At 41.3% G+C, this 22,634-nt stretch overlaps 1 protein-coding gene across 3 annotated transcripts in view; it reads right to left on the reverse strand.

Moving 5' to 3' along the window:
- PRSS12 (serine protease 12) overlaps positions 1 to 19,513 on the reverse strand; it is a 65,915-nt gene extending 46,402 nt beyond the window's left edge. For 2 of the 3 annotated variants that reach the window (XM_005290310.5, XM_024106411.3), the window contains exons 1-4: positions 19,033 to 19,513; positions 9,406 to 9,544; positions 6,499 to 6,677; positions 3,615 to 3,759 (exon numbers count right to left, since the gene is read on the reverse strand). In XM_005290310.5, coding sequence (XP_005290367.3) covers positions 3,615 to 3,759; positions 6,499 to 6,677; positions 9,406 to 9,544; positions 19,033 to 19,420 — 851 coding nt within the window. In that variant the 5' untranslated portion in view covers positions 19,421 to 19,513. The remainder of the gene's footprint in view (positions 1 to 3,614; positions 3,760 to 6,498; positions 6,678 to 9,405; positions 9,545 to 19,032) is intronic. The other variant, XM_005290312.5, reaches the window with a different exon arrangement.
- Positions 19,514 to 22,634: the final 3,121 nt, after the last annotated feature.

The raw sequence follows: 22,634 nt of genomic DNA on the forward strand, positions 1-22,634 counted from the left end.
TTTTCATGAAATGTATTACTTGTGCTCCCTGCATATTGGCAGACTACTGGTGTAAAAGTACTATTTTGTACAACAGTAAGACTGGCCTACTGGTAGACTTTTAGAGGGCATTATTTTAACACAACTGAAAGCTCACTTCAGCATAAGCACATCTTCTTCCAGGGTCCAAATACAATGCTTTACTAGTAGTAAAGCTGTCATGGGTTCTCCTTGAAAACTCAGACATTTGTAAACATCAATCTCTGAGCTAACTATAACCCCTATGCCACTATTTAGTGTATATCCAGTAAGCTGTGAATCTTTGGTACGACTCTTATTAGTATTAGAGAGCATCTTCCAGAGACAGTACTTCCAAGAATAATGTTAGAATGGCAGGGTGGGGACAGTGGTGTGATACATTACAGAATCATTTATTAAGATTGTATGCATGGGAACCAGTCAGTATAGAAAATTACATATATTTAATAAGGTAGGAAACTCTGCAATTCCATTATCAAGAATCAAAAAATAGTTTCCTTGCTTTGGAAATACGTTCATCCAGAAGATTTCACAAAATGACAGGGTAAGAAAATTAGATTGGTGCTTAATTCCCCTCCTGCCACCTTTGCAATTTTAACATGATATAAAACCTCATCTCTTGCCTTTCCCAGAAGCCTTGTTAACATCTTGCTTTCATCTCCCAGGCAACTTCACCAATATTAAAAGGTCTTCAACCTTTCTTTTAAAAAATTAAATTAGGAGTTAAATTGTAGATGATATTTCAGTTTTAATGAACTGTCCTTGCTTTGCAATTATAAAAGGTAGGCAAAATATAGAGGGCAGAAGGAGAGCAGCCCCAGACTCTCACAGGTCCTAACTGCTGGGCTGGGATAACTGTGATAAATTATCTGACTTCAGTTTATGGAGTAACATTTGCATAGCATGCTAACCACATGTAATAAAAAAGCCTCTTCCAGTATCTCCTGCTTCTTGTAGGTCTCATAACACAGCAGACGGAGAATATGGCATGCAAAAGAGAGAAATTTACCATCTGCTAAGAGGCCTGCAGAAATCGGGGAGATAATGTTTCAACTCCTGACCGTGAAAACAAAGTATATTATACTCTAATGAGACTCTAGATTTCCAATGCATCAGAGACCACAAATCCCACTGAAATAACAAATTGGTGTTTATCAAAAAGTATATGGGGAAACCAAATAATGAAATAAATGAGCAGTAGTTTCTGCTTATCACCAGAAGATTAATCCTCTGAGGTTTTATATTCTAGTAATGCTAAAGCAAAGCTGAAAGAGCATGGGATACTATTGCTGAGAGGGTTTATTTTACACTTTGTAGCACATTTCCATTTGGATTAACTGTAGGCAAATGTGGATGTTTGCCCTATTTTGTAACTGCTGTGCCTGCCTCTGTTGGTAAAATTTCAGCCCGGGGATAAAGAGCACACCTGTCAAGACATCTTGCTTCTTTGGGTACATCTACGCTATATCTGGGAGCATGATTCCCAGCTTGGGTAAACAGTCAACATGCTAGCTCTTCTCAAAATAGCAATGCAGCTCAGGCTAGCTGCCTGAATACGTACTCAGGGATCCAGGCAGGTTTGGTCTCAGGCAGCTAGTCTGAGCTGCTGCCCATGCTCTCCTTGGCTTACCCTGCTATTTTTAGTGCATTAGCTTGAGCAGAGCTAGCATAAGTCTGTCTCCCCAAGCTGGGGGGAACACTCCCCTACATGTAGCCTGTGAAATCATGTACAACTGTAAACTTTTTTTTCAAAAAGTCTAAGCACCATCCAAATACACGTGCTCCTATTAATCCACTTTTACTCAGAAAACAAAAGGAAATCAGGTCCATCCCAGAAATAAAATCTATAGAAATTAACCAAAAGCAAACACATGTTCTAATGTAATCCTGCCAGGCACAATAGTGATACTGCAAGTAGCCCTTTCCAATGACACTATATTAAATGCAATTCACTAGCTTTTGATAATAGCCCAGTAACATTTGAGCATCATAGAAAAGCTCATGAGGAAATGAATAATTCTGTATTCAGAGCACAATTTGAATGGTATGCTCTAAGTCAGGCCTGGGGCCACAAACTGAATGAGCAGGATACAAAGAAATATTGAATAGCTACCCATTCAATGAGCACCATCCATTCTGTCCACTGAATCAGATAGGGGTCCTGTGGGAAAAAATAGTGTGATGGGAGTAATTAAAGACTGTATCCTAATCCACATGCACAATTAGGTTAAAACAAATTAGGTTACACAGGCAACCTAAATTCTGATATTTTCTAACTTTTGAGTGCTTCACTTTGCCACCTTAGTGTTCTTTAATGTAGCTTTAGTATGTAATTTCCTAGGTTTTAAAAAAAAATCAGATTTTTTAAAATGTGGAAATTATTGAGTCTCATATGAGTGATCAGCAGGGTTAGACCTCTTAGATCCACCACCCAGACTTCTACCACTTGAGCTAAGTAATTGATAGCAGTAGTAGGCTGTCATTCTCTATGTGGGCCAGCCACTAGAGGGAGATGAGACACATATTTTACTTACAGGTTTCACAGGTATTTGTTGACAGGAGACTTAAAAATCCTGGGTTCTATTCCAGGTTTCTGAAGCCACTGTATTCTAGTGACCATTGACCTATGCCTCTGGCCCCTGCAGTCTGTGTTCCAGTCCTAGTCTCCCTCCAGCACAGCTCTCCTCAGCTCCTCATTCTAGCCTATCTCATCACCATTCCCCCATAGTTCCACATCCCAGTCTTTCTCCACCCTTCTGTTTTGTCCCAGCCCTTCACCACCATCCCTCCAGCTTCTTATCTCAATCCCTCCACCCTGTTTTCCCCCAGGTTGAGCTCCTCATCCCTTTGCATTCCTGTCAGGTAGCTTTCTCCCTTTCTCCCTCACTGCTTGGGGATCAGCAGGGAGAAGACAGTCTCACTGCTCTCAGTTCATGTGCCCGGTGCCACAGTCATCCCTGACTGCCAGAAAGAACAACTGCAGAAAAAGTACTGCTCACCCTCTACATCCCTGGGATGGATCATTCTCAATGCAGACAGCATCTTCGGAGAATTTAGCTGCCAGATGTTAACAAGTCTCTAGCAAACATGTGCAAACTGACACATTCCAGAGGCTCATAACTTGGCCAAATTTGGGCAGATTTTCACAGGGATAGCAAAAGGCAGGGCAGCACCCATACCCAAATTAAAGTTCCTGCTCCAAAGTAAAGAGGTGCTAGGCCTTTAATTAAATGGTTGTACAATTTTTTTTTTAACAAGAGTGAAACATTTTTTCTTAACCTCATGACTGGAAATGACTGAATGGTTTTTGATCAAATTTTCTGAAAAAAATCTTTACCCCGAAATAGTCCCCCATCATGGAAAACTTCATCTCAAACTGCTAAAGTTTGGTTAAGTTATAAGCAACTGAAAACAGGGTATTATGATGGAAAGTGCCAGGCCTCTTTAACTACAGGCATGGATAAATGTGCCATCTATAATTTTAGTGGCTTCACAGTGTAAATGCAATTTTTAAATGTTCTGCTTTTGAAAGCATTGTGCATTGTTTCTTAGCTTTCCTTCTTTGTTAGGAGTAAAATGTATTTAGAAAAACTAACCCAAGGCCAAGCTGCCTACAGACAACTTCAGCATCTGCATCATCCCACTGATCATCACAGACAGTCCCCCATTGGCCAGTATGGTAGACTTCCACTCTTCCTTCATGAGCATTGCTCCCACCAGCCAGACGGATTGGAATAAAGGCTACAGTTAAACACAAAACAGAGGAAAAAGTCATTTATTTCCCAAAATGATAATCAAAGCTATACACAAATGGAGAGCACTCAGCTTCACTTGGCTTTGGTCAAGTATTATGCAACTTCTTAACTAGATGAAAATCCTGAAACTGAACTGGTTAGAGAAGCCTAAGTGCTTGCAGAATTTTAGGGCTATAGGGACAAATGCTGCTCTCAGTGAAGCGGGAGGGGTGGTGGAACTGCACCAATGTATGTGAAGGCAGCATTTACTCCACAGAGTCTCGATCACATAGGGTGAAATCCTGGCTCCCCTAAGTCAATGGCAAACCGCCCACTGATATGCAGTGGGGCCATGATTTCACCCAGAATATCTTCTGGCACTGATCCCAGTCTGTACCATAGTCAGTCAATGAAAAGTCACTCTATCTGGATTATTTTAACTAAGGAGGGTTTTCCCCTTAACCTCTATCTGCAGTGAGTCTTCCTTGTTGCTCAAATTGGGGGCACATGGTTCCCTCCAGCTGTGACTCCTGCACAGTTTTCCTTTCAACAGCTACATATCTGAGTATGAAACTACAGTGATGGAAATGATACAAAGTTATATAATGCACTTGAACTATTTTGATGTAACTTTTTAAAAGATTATATCAGTATCAAATATCTGGATGACTAAAGTGTGACTCAGTTCAGTTTACACTCTCCAGCAAATTAACTTTACCCTGTTATCTTTCCATTTATTTGTTTGCTGAAAGTGAGCATTTTGGAATTTCTGAAGACCCCCTCTGAACATTTCACCAGCCATGAAAGCTGATGATTTTTCTGATGAAGCTTTCGTAGAAAGGCTAGTGGTGTCAAGAATCTGCAAAAACACAAGCCACTTCAAATAATGTTACCTAATTAACTTCAACCCTAGACTATGAACTATAAATCAATCTTCTTCTAGCACTCTTAAAACAAAGTTATTTTATTCCACTATGCCTAAATGAGCCCTCTAAGCAAAACAAAGAGGCTTTCTGTTGAAATTTCAACTTCCTTTGAATGGAAGGGGAAACTTGGTGAACTAGGTAGTGTGACTTTCAAAATCTGTATTTTTAATTTCTTCATGTATTATCAACCTCATAAAATTGAAAGCTTACTTGCTCTGGAAATAATATGTAGGAAACTTCACTCTCAATTGCACTAGCTTTAAACTTCACAACAAAGGATTCAATCCAGCACTGACATCAATGGAGTTATAGCCGCATCAGAAATGCAGAATAAGGACCAAAGTGTGAATATTTGCCAAAAACAGTAAGATTGTAAACACACTCTAATGACTTTTCGAAATCTGTTCATGCATACATAAAACATCAGTATTTTAATGCACCTCCATAGTATGTGGGGTGGGGGGAAGGGAGGATGGCAGAATCTACAAAACAAACGGTAGCTACTTGTATAGTCTTTCTTTTCTGTTTTGTGCAAATAATAAGGGTCAAACGTTTGAATTCTGATTGACCTATTTGTGCTAGCAATTCTTTACTAATGCATTCACTGTCTCTTGGACACTCATGTACCTGATTTGCAGGTATAGTCAAGTACTTAAATATTCAAGAATCTGAAATTATATCCACAGTTATTTGAGGCCACACTTATGCAGGTAAAAAAAAAAAAAAAAAAGGAAAGCCTAATGAAAGCAAGACTGAAAACTTGACCCTAAGTGTGGCTGAACACAACTGCTTAAATGCCTAATATAACCTACCTCTTATGGAAATTATTTATCCTCAAATATATAATTGTTCACTTAACTTGGTGGAGGTAGGGCTAAGGGAAAAGATTTAAATTGTTTAAGTAATACATCTATTTTTTTATTTTTTTTTTAAATAAGAGGCACAGGCTACCTACAGATCCCAAACATATTCACTCTGATAGCAAAAGTGAAGAACTCTGTTTGTGTAGAATGTATACTAGGAGTTAAATCTTGATCCCATTGAACTCAATGGCAAAATTCCCATTTGGCCTTCAGTAGAACATCATTTCCCTTACTTCAGTGGTCCAGTTTGTTTCCGAAATTAACTGGAATACTGCCCCCATTTCCTGTACAACTGTGAAGGTATGTATGACCAAAACAACTTGATCACTTACTCTTTGAACATTTTAAATATCAAAATATCCGTCATAGGAACTTGGGCAAAAATGTGTCCATCCCAGCATGGGCCATAAGGTAGAGATGGGGAAGAGAGGGTACAAAGCCTTACACTTTCTTGTAACCCTGTGCAGGGACCATCTACAATCGCAGCTCTGCTCTAGTGCCAGTGGTGTTAATTCCTCAATGAGGGTAAGGTGAGGATGGAATCATGGCCCCCCAACACCCATCACAGAGCCCAGGGGAGCTGCTGCATGTGGAAACAGAAAGCACACTGCACCCTTTCCAAGAGTGACAAAACTCACTCCAGCATCTGCAACTGCCCTAGACCCTCTGCCCCTCTGCTTTGGAGAAATTTAGCTAGTTCAAACAGAACTCCCTCTGGGATCCTCACTGCTGCACAACCTACCCTTCCTCACAGCCTGTGTTTTAAAGCAACAATTAGCTATTTGCTGCTCTCAGAATGTGGAAGGACTTTTAAAAAGTGAATGATACTATGCTACATTTTATTTTAGATCTTTTCTTGGACAAGGAAATTAAACTAGGATTGTTTTTTAATGTAATCGTGTGCATTATGACTGTTCAAATAAGGCAAAAAGTTCATAAAAAATTATATACTTTTACCATGGGAAAAGCTACACATGACAGCAGCTGCCATTTTTTGAGGACATGTTCCGCCCTGCCAGATGTCTTTTTCACACAGCAGTATATTTTCTTCATCACCATGGCAACGTACATCACTCCAATAAACAGGGATAAGGCCCAGTCCAGAAAATGGTGTATACTTTGCTGTACCTCTTTTGCTGTAGAAGGAAAGATCAGCATTGGATATTGGGAAATATTTGTTTGAGATGTTCACTCACAAATGCATGGGAGGCCAAATCCTGGGGTGCAGGAAAAGGATTTTGCTCACCAAGAAAAAGTTGCAGGGCAGAATCCTTGTCTGCAGTCAGTCAGGATGTTCATGCATTTGGGCCCTCACCACTAATACAGGATATGAAGAGGAACACCAAATGTAGCCTGTTTTTCCCCATTCCAGTATAAGATGATTTGGTATAGTGGAGCCACACTGCACATGAACCAGTTGGGTCTGCATAACCTCTGACCCAATCACATTCCCCTTTCCTGTATGCTGAGTGGCAGAGACCAATCACAGAGATCTCTTCCACAGGCGACGAAAGGGCAGCTTCCCTACATGAGACCTTCAATGCTCTTGTTCCACTGTACAGCTAACACAGTTTTTAAGGGTATGTCTACAGCATAACCATGCATTGTTGTCCACTCTTATTTGCATGGATTCTTATTTTTAGTCATTCTTGTTTAAATGGTTCTGTCATTGACACCATCACTAAACTTTCCTTGCTGATAAGGATCCTATACAACCAAAATACTCTAAGTGCTGAAGGTAGGAACCAGTTAAAATGAAAACAGGATAAAGAAATATTGCATGTAGGCAGCTGAAACCATAAGCAAAATCACAGCCTCCAGATGGGCTGAACTTTTATCTCCTCTAATCTGCATATTTTTATAAGTTGGCTTGGTGTATGCAGATTAACATTAGACATTCCAAACAGCTTAGATTCAGTTCTGACTGGCACTCTTAAGAGTGGAATAATCACCAGAAATGTCAGAGTGCAAATATTGCATATTAACACCCAGAGCCTGTAGCAAACAAGATGACATTTGATGTACAGCTGAAACAATGTCAGAAAGGCAATAAAGCCACCATATTTTGAGAGTTACTATGAAACTGTAAACCGAATGGGATATTGAGATGATTCAAGTAATGGGATTGGCTAATGCACAAGGTATTGATTCTTTAGAAGCCTAAATTGCATTATCCATGAAAAAAATCCATATACTTATGATCATTTCTCACCCCCCCACACACACCCATTTTCATCTTATAATAATTATACCATCTATATAGGCACTTCTTAGAGATAAATGACTGGCTAGGGTTAATGGAGCACAGTTCAATACTTCCTAGCTGGTAATTATCCCCAGAAAATATCCTGAAAGTTATTATTTAATTAATCAAACCACTAGGGAATATTCATAGCAACCTACTGAGTATGATATGATAGTCACACCTGCCTGTCAGATCCCGTAATTTAGACAGTCATTCTCCTGTCTCTGTTCGAGATAACTTTACAGGTAGTGAAAGGTTAAATATACACATGCCCTCCCCCGCAAATAAATTTGGAGTCTTGACAAAACAATTTGTTTTCTATTTTCTTCAGGCATCTGGTAGAATAGATAATTTCTGAATAGACAAATACAGAAATAATTGCTGCTCGCTAGGCCCAGAAAGTCCCAGGGACAGTAGGAGTGCTGAGGTGTTAGCCTAATTCAGGGCTTCTCAACCTGTGCAACATGACTAAAATTCTGTAAACTTTCTCCATGAAAACCATGGCACTTCTCCTGATTTACCTCATGTACAGTGAAGTCAGAATCAGGACTCATATTTCTTCCCTCCAGTTTGTATTTATTCTCCTGATGAGTCTAGAGACCTGAAGGACCTACTGACCAGATGAGCCTGTTAAATTTGCAGGGTTGTTGTGAGTATGTATGCATCAAGGATTGCCCCACATCTTAACAATATCCCTCAGACTTCCCAATGAGCTTTCTCCTTCAGACAAATTCTCAAGACATCCCTTCTTTTCATGTGAGACATCAAATCTACAGGGTGGTAGGGAAGAAGAGAAGGGGGTTGCTTGACACTCTTCACTCGCTATCCCATGCACTGCTCCCCAGTTCCCATGGAAACAGTCCTTGCATGCCCTAACCTTTCATAATCAGATTCCCAGTTTTCAGTGTGAAAACCTGGTTACCATCTTTGCCTCCCATTCTCTTCAGATGCCAGAAGCAGCCTTACAAACCATATGTTGATTCTCACAGCAACTCCTTTGAGACATTACAAGAATTGGGGGTAAGGATTCTGGGGATAACCAGCTTTAATATACAAAACAGAACAGGTAAACACTTCAGGCAGCAGATATTAGTGGTTGCAACATGCTTACTACCTAGTTATTGTGTAACTGTGGACGGGTGGGTAGAGAGGGCACTTTTTTACCTTGCCTCAGGCAGCAAATGCTTGGTGCATCTGAGGAGTAACAGTTGTGAGTGTTTGAATGTTGGGTAATGGAAGGAAAGATATTAAAACTCAGGCCTAATGTTATATCGTGGCATTGCTTCACAAATATCTTAATAGCATTGGACACACAGTTATAGATTCAGCTGCAAAGTCTGTAACACAATACCCATTTCTTTCTCTGAAGAAGTCATATAAAGGTTTTATGTACACATTCCCAGCTCTCTGACTAATACCTTTGCTAAGTGGGTGTACCACTTCCTCTGTCATTTAGAGACTGTATCAATTGAGAATGAAGCCATCACTTAAGAGCAACACTTTTTTTTTCCAGAATAATATCCCATTCCTAACGGATTTTAAAAATATCTATCAAATCCAGAGCTCCTAAATATGACATTGAAATAAGCTGGTAAATTTGATCTGGGACTAAAACTTACCCAAGCTCAAGCTGTCGACATATGACTGATGCATCATTATTGTCCCAATGACTGCTGCAGATTGTTCCCCAAATTCCATTCAAATAAACTTCAACTGTGCCTTCAAACTCATTCTTGCCACCTCGAAGTCGCACTGACCCTAGATAAGAGAATTTTAAATGATTTAAGTAAGATGTTTGCTGTTCATGACTGAGTTAACTTGTGCCATTTGAAGGACATGCAGTCTCAGCTCCACTCTGCTATAAATATTTTCATGTATCATGTACTTGCTTCAAGTTCATTAAAGAGGGTGCTTCTAATTAGCACTCTCTGGTATCTAATAATTCCTTTCTGTTGACTCAAAAGGAGGTAACCCATTCCATACAATAATTTAATGAGGAAACATCTTGATTCTAACACTGCAGCCAAATATCAAAGATGTGGGGAGAGGGAGTATATGTACATATCAATATAAATCGCATTAATGATAGTCTATACATAAATTTTGTTAACATAATCCGCAATGTTATAACAAGGAAACAAAATATTATACACAAGTGATATATTTTTATCTTCCATCTGATTTAAAGGAATTATAAAACAATCACATGGATTGCATAGCTTCTGTATTGACCCACATAATATATTATGCATGTCATGGATGCCAGCAGTTTATTTCAGGCCAAAGAATGCATTTGTTCTTACTTGCCATCAAACGCTTGATGTAGCTATTACAAATTCATTATAGGCCTGTATCAAATTTCCAAATAAAACAACCTCAAAACATAATCGTAACACACATTCTTTTCCAGTCCTTGTGTGTGTATCATCAAAATACAGGTTGAGAGCACAGAACACAAAATCAAGAAATTGAATAGTATTATAGTAGATACCACAGTATTCTCTTCCCAACAGTGTAAAAAGTCCCTACAGCTACATGCAATTCAAACACCAACTGCAAAAGTGTGAAACAGTCACAGTCATATTTGTTATCCTACAGAGGGAGAGCAAACAATGAATGTGCCATAAAAATGCTACTAATTTGACAAGAAGGTAATATATTGTAGCTGTTATCAAAAACTATAGATGGGTATTGCATGAAATATCAAGTGATCCACCTGCCTATACTCTGCTCTATTTAATAGCATAGCATAGACCCTTTCCACTCTGTAATTTTTTAAGCAAGGGGAAAAAAAATCTATTTATTATAATGGCTAGGTTAAATTTTTGTTCCCTCCCCACAAATTTCACTGCAAGTCTGTTCTGTTTTGAATGCAGTTCTCCAGGGTTATAAAACCTTGAAGGTGAACCATTGCCAAGTAATTCAAGTCTATTAACCTCAGACTTGATGTATGTACTTTTTTGCCCGTGACTTATTTTCACCGCATGTAATACAGTAATATACAAGTACCGCTTATTAAATCAATTTTATAAGGTGATCCTTTTATACAGAATACATGATTTTGTAAAGATTTAATTATAACAATACTATATAAAAGCACTGAAAGAACAGCATTTTGAAGACTCTACTATATGTCTGAATAAATCAATATTTTACTCCATTTATAGCCTTCCCCGTCACACACAGACATAGCCAGATACACACACTGGAATTTTATCTCCTATATCTGTTCTTTCCAAAATCCTTCTGGATAGACTATTATTTTAATCACAAGACATCAATTGCAGACACAGCAATATTTAGAACAAAGTGATTCTTGACATACCAAAAAGGGGGCTTTAATAGTTGTCTGTCTTTTAAAAAATAAAAGGGTTATTTTTGTACAATGACCTTTTTCCTTTCACAATCGTGTGGGACACCCATGGTAAGCAATAAAAGTGCTTCCTGCATAAATATTGCAAGACCTTTCTGTTATCTGGATAAGTAAATACTTGAAGAGTAAAAATTCTCCTTTCAGAGCCACAAGATAGATCTTGACTTCAATATTCTGCTCTTTCTGCATCTACAGAATTCCCACTGGCAACACTGAGACTACTCATATACAGAGAGTAGACTAAAGTATCAAGATTAACTCTGCACATTGGAGAATTTTGCCCTAACACCTTAAGTCCTTTGCTTGTCTAATATTCTCCAAATTTTACAAGTTCTCTACAAAAGTTTTATTTACAGGATGTCTGTTTGCACAGTATCTGACAAAAGTAAAGTGATACAGTACTGTATGTACTTCATATGTTATTCATGCACTCTAAAGAATGTGTGAGTATATATCATGTGACTCGTGTCATAATTATGTAGTGGATAAAACTAGTTCGCAAATGAACTAAAACAACTTCCCCCAAAGTTTACTTAACATGTTGCAGTATTCTGGCACATTGGCAGCTGCTACTCTGAATTTGACTCACTGGATTCATATAGTTTTAAAATACACAAATGACAAAATGTGATACGTAATTTCTATATGAAGGAATAGAACTAATTTTAAATAAACACATCAATCTTTTAAACATTTTTTTTGGTTTGGCTCTTTTTTCTATAGATAAAACTCTTGATTTTGTAATAGGCCTAGTCTCTTAATATGAGATGTATGATGTACCATGGTGGAACAAGGAATTACATTTATGAACACTAGTATATGTTCATAACGTATTGCTAATTAGCTATTCATTACTATACCCTTATAGAGAATAAATGGTCCATGATAATGTATTTTCCTGAGTATACATGATTCTGTGCATGCATTTAGGGCCCCAGTCAGGTTCTGTTAAGTCAATGGGAAAACATCTGTTTACTTTAATGAGTGTAGGATCAGACTCTTAGTTACAAGAAAACAATTTAAAAGGCCATCAGCTTAAGAGTCATATATTGTAAACCTAAACCCCAAAAAACTGTTACTAATAGTACCTTAAAAGAAAAATTTAAATTTAAAAGTCCCATTTACTTTTCTCTGTTCTGTTTTTTCAATTTTCATCTTGAAAATAAGTCAATTTCACTTTTATAGACAGTTTCAATTTCAGACACTGCTGCTGTGCTTGGGTCTGAAAGAAACAGGGGAATTTTGTTTGTTTGTTTGTTTGTTTAAAAGCCTAAGATTCCACTGGAACCTTGAAAAATTGTGGAAACACTTCCATTGGTTTTAGGTTTTATAAAAGCTTGTTTTTTACAAAATTTAAACTTTGGCCCAAATTTGTGGAAATAGTTAAAGCAGGGATCAGCAACCTTTAGCATGCGGCTCGCCAGGGTAAGCCCCCCTGGCGGGCCGGGCCAGTTTGTTTACCTGCCGTGTCCGCAGGTTCGGCCGATCGCGGCTCCCACTGGCCATGGTTCGCCGCTCCAGGCCAATGGGAGCTGCGGGAAACGGCGCAGGCCGAGGGATGTGCTGGCTGCCACTTCCCGCAGCCCCCATTGGCCTGGGATGGCAAACCGCAGCCAGTGGGAGCCGCGATCAGCCGAACCTGCAGACGCAGCAGGAAAACAAACCGCCCGGCCCGCCAGGGTGTTTACCCTGGTGAGCCACAGGCCAAAGGTTGCCGATCCCTGCCCTAGACCATAGAGCAAGGCCGCCATAGAAGCCAAGCCCATTGGCTACTTCCCTGGCAGCTGTGACTATCCCCTCTCTGGAGGGGTTACAGGCTCTGGAGTAGAGTTACCTCCTGGTAAAGCAGCATTACCTCATGTGTGGATTTCTGCCCAAACTGTTGGGTTAGCAGGAGAGTAGACTCAATTTTAAAATGGTGATTTAAAAAAAAAAGAAAGAAAAAAAAAAGTTGACCAGCACTGAAGGAAGCATGCCACAAAGAACTACTGCTTGTCTCTGCTACCATCATACTCATCATACACATCCTCTCAGAACCCACTGAGTCCTGACCATCACCTAGAGTGGCTTTTCAGAAGGTAGGAACACACACTGGAGCTTCTCCTTCTTCCTTCTATTCTCCCTGCCCCATCTCACACCAGTAGCTTCAAAGGATACAGATAATCCTTTTTGACTAAGAAGGTGTTAAGTGAAAGACATTGAACCAGGCTCAAATCCACCTCTACCACATCTTTAACAAGCTTGCTTCATACAAAACTATGTGGATTAAAAACTGCAGACAGAGAAATAACTGTCAAAAGTAACAGTGGAAACAGGGCTGGATGAAGATGTAAATGCCCCATGTTCCCACAGTCAAGTGATCTCGTCAGAATTTGTTTCATTTACTTAAAAATATAGCTCTGTTGGTTGCAAAGTAAAGCTTGAAAATGTGGCCTGAACATAACTGATACAGTGATATCTCCCTGAGGCTGCAGGTTGCCTGAAACAGTGCTCTAAGAGGTGCATCTCAATTGGGTGTTATCACCAAGTCACTGTTCTAAGGAGCCCCTCAACACTACCCCAGTAGAGGATTCTGTGCATGGCAGGAGAAGAGTGCTGCGAGTCTGCTGTTTCCCTGAGTAATTTAACGCCCAGCCTCTGTGTGTGGGAGAGTGGACCTGTGCTGCCACCCCATATGCTCTCAAGGGAAGGGAGACCTTGTTGCCAATCTTGGGAGGAAGAAAGGGGGCTCTGCTTGTCTGGGAAGGGAAAAAGCCTCATGGCATAGGGAAGAGGCACAAGGGCAGGACTACTGGGTAGAGGAGGGGTCCATGTCCCTAGTGTGTCTATGACCTCAGACTGCCTTAATCTAGTTCAGAATGAAGAAAGAGGATCAGAAAATCACATATACAGGACTATAAACCTACACACTCTCAACAGAAACTCCCTTTCACTTCTACATGTTTTATATTACTGAGGAAAAACATTTACATTGTGTTTCTCAATCAATTTCACCCAACGTTACTGACAGTCAATTGTGTTTGTATACAGTTTGGTAATTTTAGTTGCTCTGGGATCTGCCCCAAGTCACATGGGTTCATAGCTGGTGTTACCGTTTAAACCAGGTTGGGTTTGCTTCTAAATGCAAGTAAGGGTATCTGTTCAACTATTGCTGAGACTTGCTCTGCAACACCTGCCACATAGGCTCAGGATGAGACACAGGGAAAAAACTCTCAGCCAACTTTTAATTAACTCTAAAGAACAGATGGGCTTCATGTTTCTTGCAGCTTGTAAACAATATGACTGTCCCACTTGCCCCTCTTGTTAGTTTGCTCCTAAATCCAAAGATTCTAGCTGTCTGTATCCTACATCTAATGAAGAACAAGTGTCAGGACAGATTGTATTTGAATCAAATGAGATGGGGATCACTTCCAATTGCTGCAGACATGTTTATGGTGTTAACTAAAGGTGTGCCAGCATTTCCTTTATAGACTGCTACTATGTTCAAAGGTTTGTAACTTGGATGTAAATCTATTTTTGAGAAGCTGGATGGAGGCTGATACTTGATACCCTTAGTTCTAGTGCTGGTTGTTCTGAAGTTACAAGGGTAGAGCAAAGCACAAGAAACATCTTAAGTTTGGAATCAAATGCCAACATCTAACATCTGTATTATCATTTACATTTTGGAATATACAACACATTGTGGGCTAGTACTTAATGAACTGTTAAAAACGTATGTTTAAATGGTGGAGTGGGTAGTGCCCTGAAAAGTCATTGCACTAGCCTTTCATCCCTGAAGGCCTGGGATCAATTGCTAGTTAGATCCAAACTGAAAATGAGTTTGATGGTCTTATCCTTGTACCTAATGGTCATTTTTCCACACCATTTAATCCCCTGCAGTAATTCAGCAAAGATAGAGAATGATCCAAGACTTGCCAAACTGGGCCTGTCCTAATTAAGGAGTGAACTGCATTGACTGGTCTGTATGGGGATGTTAGTGCAAGAACTGCTTAGGTTATGGGCCCAATCAAACACCCACTGGAGTCAATGGGAGTCTTTTTGTTGACTTAAAGGTGTGCTGGGGGCCTGATCCAATGTCTGCTGAAGTCAATGGAAAGACTCCCATTGATTTCAGTGGGTATTGGATCAGGCTATGCCTCCCTATAGCCAATGCTAATAATACCTCATTTTCATGAGCATTAAACTCAGTCTAAAATGATGATCTAATCCCAGTAGTTTACCCTTGGGAAAAAATTGATATTGTGCGTCCATGAGAATTATTTTTTCAAGAACTAGCAAGGGATTTTAGTATACAGTCTTACTGCACATTCAGGGATCTTTAAGACGGAAGATCCCTAACTACTGCATGTATTGGTTGAAATAGTTCTTTGGAGCATTATGGTTCATCATGTCAATGGTCAATGGCTTAAAACTCCTTTAAAAATAAATTTAAATGATAGGCATGTAATGGAGCTGCAATTATCTAGCTAATTGGATAATCAGGGGATAGTGTAGAACTGTAATAAAAATGGCTCCAAAGAAGTTGCTTCTGTTTCAGAGAGAAATATGACTTTCAGGTATAATTTTTAACCCTTTTTTTTTTTTTTTACATTACAGGGCGGAAGTATAGACTGATCAGCCAGGGGCTTGATCCTTCTCTCACAACTGTATAGAGTGGTGGTAACTCAATGGGCTTTAATGTAGTTACTCTGACACAACTGGTATAAATGAGAAGAAAATCAGGCCCTGAAATTCTGTAGACCTGGAATTTATTTCCAACTCTGCCACTAATTTATGCAATTTTGAGTAAGTCACTTAACCTCTCTGACTTGTTTTCCCCATTTGTAAAATGGAAGAGAAAGAACACTTCTCTCTGAGATTCTCAAATGAAAGATATTAGAACAGTTTTATGTTGTACAACCATAACATTAACATTGTGTATACTAGCATTTTCTTATTAAGTATTTTGACAGGGTAGTGTTATAGTCACTTATTTTAATGTATGGTTTCTTTGGCTAATCATGAACACCTTTTTTGTTAGGTTGCTTTCAAAAAGTAAGTAACATCCAAATATTTATCAATTCAGAAGGAAGAAAATGGAATAAATATTTTAAATTATAAAAACTGGGATTGCACTGATCAGACAAAGCACAATTTAAATGAGATTTTTTTTGTTTGACTAATGTTAAAACATAAAGCAGTTAAGTACACACACACGTGCACTAAAGGTCTGTCCTATTAACATTAAGGATAAGACAAACTTAAAGCCAGAAACTCAGAGTAAAACCTTTACACATGCCATAGTGTCTAGCTATTGCAGATGCCTAACTATGCATGAGCTTCCATAGCACATGTGCAATGTGAGTGATAGACTGAGTGAGATTAACTATGAACATCCTGCCTTTTCTTTGTGTAAATCACATATTTAACATAGCTGTATTCTTTTTCTTTTTATAGGAAACTATTTATTTTGAGTCGGTGTTATATTAGTCTTTGTAGAAAGTGGGGCTGACTTGTTGCCATGTTCCATCAGTCACATTCTGAACACACTGCCTAGAATTTTTGGTATTTCTTTGACAAAGGTTTTAGACACTTCTCCCATTAGAATCAATGGGAGTTTGCTATTAATTTCAAAAGGACCAAAAGACTGTCTTTAGCTGGAAAGAGTTAGCTACTAACCAGTAGCTATGTCCTCTATCTGGACTGGTACTAGACTTAAATTTCCTTTTTGTAAAGTGGTAGCTTAAATCAACAAAGAAGCCAAGTTTAGACCAAATCTTGCAGTCCCTTTAAGAGCATTCTGCTAAATAAAACTTCCATTGAACTTAAAGAGAGTTTTGCCATTGATCTAAATGGAAGCAGATTGGTTTTTTTGTAGAATCTGACACATTAAAAGCTCCTGACTCTATTGGTCTAAGGTGCTCATGAAGACCATTGGGAACCAGATTTAAAAATTGGGAAAAGAACTATTAAAATTAAAAAATAAATAGGCCAACATGCAACCCTTGATCAAAATTAGGACTGTATTATAAGGTGGGGGGTATTTTTTTTCTCCCCGTGTGTAGTTATCTATTCTCCCGCAACTCTCTTATGAGCTGCCTGGTACTCTCCCCAAGGAAACACCTGTAATACATAACCACTTTCTATCTTCTTGTAAGGGTATAGAAAATGTTGTTTGATTTTGAACATAAATTTCAAATAGGTGAATGAAGGGAGCCCATCACTTTTATTAATATATAAACAAACAATGTAGCTGCTATTGCATCATAGCAAAAGGGATAATTATCTCATAATTCACATCACCTTCTCTTTCTGATTCCCAACCTCTATCACACACAGTGGTATTATTGTTGAAAAAGAGAGAAAAGCACTCCCAACCACTATTGTTGTGGGATCTGAAAAGGAAATCAATCCTTAAAAAAGAAAGAAAAGTATAACAAAACCCCAATAAACAAAATCAAATCAAAAATATCCTCCTCTACCTCCATTATGATGTTGCAAAAGACATGAAAGGGAACTTGTACAACAACAGGCCAGCTAAATTTTTTCTTTTATTTCTTTACAAATGTTTGAGCTTATTTTGGGGGAAACGGATGTAAATAGAAGACAGACTAGCCTGATCTAGAAGGAAATGTTTACAGCTAGGGAAATAATTCAAGATCCGATTATCTATGTACAAATTTGATCCTCTGGAATGCTGCTAAGGGTGGTGAAATGTACGGCTGGTCTACTGCTGAAATCCCTCCTCAGTCCTCACTCACTCAGTAAATAATAAGTGCATGCAATATCTGGCCTTCTAGGCTGGTGATACACGTACAAGTTATCAAGCAGCAGCATTAACTTGTACACCCAATTTTCCCAAGGTTTAAAAAATAAATTGAAAGAGAATAGCTGCAAGCTGCCTGATTAAAGCAATTCCTTCCTATTTTGCTTAGCAAATTTCCAGAGAAGTGTACCAAAGTACAAAAAGGAGATTGTTGTAAATTGAATTAGTGGCATACTTGATGCAACTTTTCAGTTCAAACAGTATAAGAAATATATTACCAGAAACATATATTACTAGGACACACCAGGACCCTTCTGCTGCAAGACAAATGTACTGATGCCTTAAAAGTTAAAAACATCCTATCAGAATCTCTCTTAAGTATGCTATCTTTTTTTTTATAAGAGATATATGCTTTTCAATTTCCTGTACCCTGAAAGGTCTGTTAGCAGAGAAATTGGTGTTAACCTCATCCACTTCCACTGTGTGGTGAAAATGAAATTCGGTGAGTTCAGCTTAGCTACGTACGACTCTGAAGGAAAGTCATTATCTATCTGTACAAAATTCACTTCTAGTGAAATATGGCTCTGCCAAAATCCCCTTTACAGAAATGATCACTTGCACACACTTAACACGTGTACATTCATTCTGTAATAGCACAGCCAATTCGTTACAGCCTTTCCAAGGGAAAAGTGTTCAATCCACCAGCACACCCCCAAGGCACCAAGTGCGGACACACAAAAAGCTCAGCTCACAGCATACCCATATCAACCACACACATACACAACCCAGACAAAACACACAGCAGCCAACACACGCTCATTTCTGCAGTTCACCCACTCACGCATAGCAACCAAACGGACACACACAGGACACAGCGGAGCCAACACACACTGCACACAAGCAGCCGCTACACGCACCCCCACCCCTCGGCACGCAATCAACCCACTCTCACAGCATGCAATCTCGACACGCACGCAATACACCCAGCTGCCAGCAGCACATACCCACCCACGCAATCGATGCAGCCGCCTCCACAGGTATCCGGCTGAGGACAGGCTGGAGCCAGCGTGCCTGCTGCTGCCAGTGCAGCGCTCTGCCTCTTTCTCTCTCTCTCACACACACGCTCACCTTGTTTGCAGTCACAGTAGCCCCAGTCCACCCTGCCCCGGCTGTTCCTGTAGAAGCACCAGGGTCTGCTTCTGCCGTCGGGGTTCCTGCAGAAGTTGTGCTGGCCCCGCAGCCCCTTCCCCTGGGGGGTCTTCTCCAGGAAAGTGGGCACCTCCGCCCAGGGCAGGCACTCGGCGCCGAACTCGGTCACGTTGACAAAGCGCCCCCCTGACCCTTCGGCTCCAGGGCAGCCGGGCTGGTGCTGGGGGGCCGGCGGGGCGCGGGGCGAGCGGGAATTCTGCGGGCCATGAGCAGGGGCAAGGGGATGGTTAAGAGAGGCCGCGTCAAAGCTGCCCGCTGCGGGGGTCGTCCCTAAAATCAGAGCCACCAGCAGGCTGGGTAATGCCATGGTGCCAGTGCCGCCTCTCCCGGGCCATCTCCCCCTCGGCTCTATCCCAGTGTGAAGGGGGAGGGCGGGGCCGCCGCTTCCCTCTAATCCTGCCCCCACCTCCCCCGGCGCGCACACACCCTCCCCCTGGCCGGCTCACGCTCCGGAGCAGCAGAGCCGAAGTACTTGCCCCCGGAGCGGAGCGGTACTTGCCCCCGCCCGGCTCCCCCGGGAGAAAGGGGGAGGGGCGGAGATGCGAATTGCTGCTACCTGCCTTGGCAGCTCCGTGCCCGCCGGGTGCCTCGCCAACCGAGGGTGCGGGCCCTTAGCACACACACACACACACACACACACGCTTCCTTGCAGAACTCGGGGTGGCCTCACCCTCCTGCCACCCCATCAGCTGGGCTGCCTACACCAGGTACCCACGGAGGGCCAATTCTGCTTCCTCCCGCCCGCTCTCCTGGGCGCCACCCTTTGGGGGGCGTCCGGGCATGGAAGACAATTAATAGCTGCCCGGAAAGTAGGTGTGAACGTCCCAGGGAGCCTCGCTGGGGTCCCTCCCCTGCACTGGTGCTGGAGGTGCTGGGGCACCCCTTGGCTTGAAGTGGTTTCCATTAAATACAGGGCTCTCAGTACCCCCCAGTATAAAAATTGTTCCAGCACCCCTGACCCCAGCCTCCCCCACGACTGCCTCCTCAAGCCACTGATGAGGTTCCCGTCCCCACTCCCACCTCCCTCTCAACTCCTCTCTGCTGGGACCCCAAATCCCTCCCTGCCTTGGTTTCCCCCCCCCCCACAACTCTCCCCTCTTCCACACTCTCTCCTGCTTCTCTCCCTGGAGTCTCTGCTGTCCCCTTCCCCCTGAAATCCCTGCTTTGCTTTCTCCCCAGGACCCTTCCTCCCCTGGAGCCCCGTCTGCTCTTCCCCAGGAGTGGTGCCAGGATTTTTGGCGCCCTAGGCGGGGGTCCTTCTGCGCTCCCGGTCTTCGGGGCACTTCGGCAGCAGGTCCCGGAGTGAGTGAAGGATCTGCCGCAGAATTGCCGCTGAAGACCCGGAGCGCGGAAGGACCCCCCACAGCCAAATTGCCGCCGAGGGCGGTAAAATGCTGCCCCCCCAAATCCTGGTGTGCCTGCCCTGCTCTTCCCCCACTTCTGTCTGCACCCAGCACATTCGCTCACTTTGGTCCTCCTCTCTCAACCTGTTTTTCTCTCCCTTCATCACATCCCCAAACTCCCTGGGGAATCTTGCAGTCTCTTTGACACCATCACAAAGAGCCGCAGGAAGGGCCTGGACACCATTTCACAACAAAACCTCGGCGATGGGGAGTGTCTAGGTTGAAAGACAGAGAAATACACCCAGCACCAGGATCTGGGAGAGAGAGAGATTCCAAAACAGGTCTGGAAAACACGAAGAGGGGCTGAAAACAAATGCAGTAGGGGAAAATGTCTTCAAGGGCTTCCTGCCTCCCCCAGAACCATGTGCTTTGCATAGTAGTAATCCTCCCATCCCCAGGCATTGTGGGGTTCCACATGATCTAGTAATCCTTGATTTGCTCCTCTTATCAGGTTGGCCATCAGTTTGCCTTTCGGTCACAGACTGTTCATTTAAAACATGAGTACTTGTGGCACCTTAGAGACTAACAGGTACCACAAGTACTCCTTTTCTTTTTTGCGGATACAGACTAACATGGCTGCTACTCTGAAACCTGTCATTTAAAACATGCGTGCACAAACCCCATTTCCATTGTTTTTTTAAATCTATACTATTAATATTTTACAAAGTCTGAGACTCTTTGGTTAAAGAAGTATGCTTTACTTGGCAGCTCTGTCTGTAGCATGAATCTTTGGATTCTCCTATCTGTAGTTTTCCCTCACTCCCCAATGTTTGTTGCAGCTAGGCAGTGTCATTCTGGGTTGAACCTGTCCACACTTAGGTTGCTCTTGTATTCTGAGTAGATCTCCACAGAAAGTGAGAGAGAGAGAGATTAGTTTTCTTCTTCAATTGCACTTTCCAGTTCTCCACAAAGTCCCCAACACATACCATCACATCCAACAGAAGAATGTCTGTGACAGTTGTCCCTGACTGAGTGAAAGGGGCAAAACAGTTATGGATTTAAGCTTTTATTCATAAATAGAGAGGGGCTCAATGCACAAAATTTCAGTCTGGATCAAGATCCTGGTGTCAGACATGAATGACAATGATTGTGATATCTGGATCCAGGGTTTTAGTTTTGCTCCTCTCTGATTAAATCATTTTTGCAGCTTTGTGTTTGGGATATTAAAAATAAAGAAATTCTGATTTAAGGTTTCCACAGCAACCTTATTTTTACCCCCTTGCACATAATCATTGCACTATAATATGAATATGAATGCATATATTGTTCTCTCTCTCTCTCTTTTAGAGCTTCTTTTTGAGCATATATATTTGCATTGGTGTAGTTATGAGTCTATCAGAACTGAAAAGGGTTATAATATGACTTTACAAAATTCTACACTTAAATCTGACATACAAGACTTTAGCCTAGGAGCAAAATCACTAGGACCACTTGTAAATTGTGTGTAAGTATACCCCTATAATAACAGCTAGTTGGCCTAGTGCATTAATATGCTTGATTTTACCCTATGCTTCAAATCATGCTCAGCCAACTTGGGCAGTATCATCCTATTTCCTAGAGAACATTTTGGACATAATAATAAAACCAATGTACAGTTTTCCCTAACCTGAAGGCTTTTTTTCTTTGCCCATGACCGGAAAGGGGCAAAGGGGTTCTGCAGGTCAAGACTGAAGGGAATTGGTAGAATTGTGTGGTGAAGCTTGCCAGCAGGACCTATACTGCCACACTTGAGGCAATGCCTTTAGACTCCTGGTTACTTTAGCACTGTAGTTCAATTTGTCTCCCCAAGATGTGTGAGCCTGCAGGGTATCCTCCATTAAATGATCTTCTTGTGTACAATAAAGAGTGTTCCATCTGAGTCATCCAAGCCCCTTCCCTGGTGGCTCCTGGTGGAAATATCTCCACAAGGGGTGGGTTTGGGATGTAACTGGGGCTTCAGCACTGGATGCATCCCACAAGAAGGCAAGCCTCAGAAAAGTAAATGCATCTCCTTTCCATGCCCCCTCAAAGATCCCCTCCTCAAATCACAAGGTGGCTCAGTTTGGGATTACTCATATGAGTAGGTTTGGTCCTAAACTATTTTTATTGTGTTTACCATGGTTGGCTATAATCTTTGTA

This window comes from Chrysemys picta, chromosome 5, assembly GCF_011386835.1.
Source record: "Chrysemys picta bellii isolate R12L10 chromosome 5, ASM1138683v2, whole genome shotgun sequence".
In the NCBI taxonomy this organism is placed as follows: domain Eukaryota; kingdom Metazoa; phylum Chordata; order Testudines; family Emydidae; genus Chrysemys; species Chrysemys picta.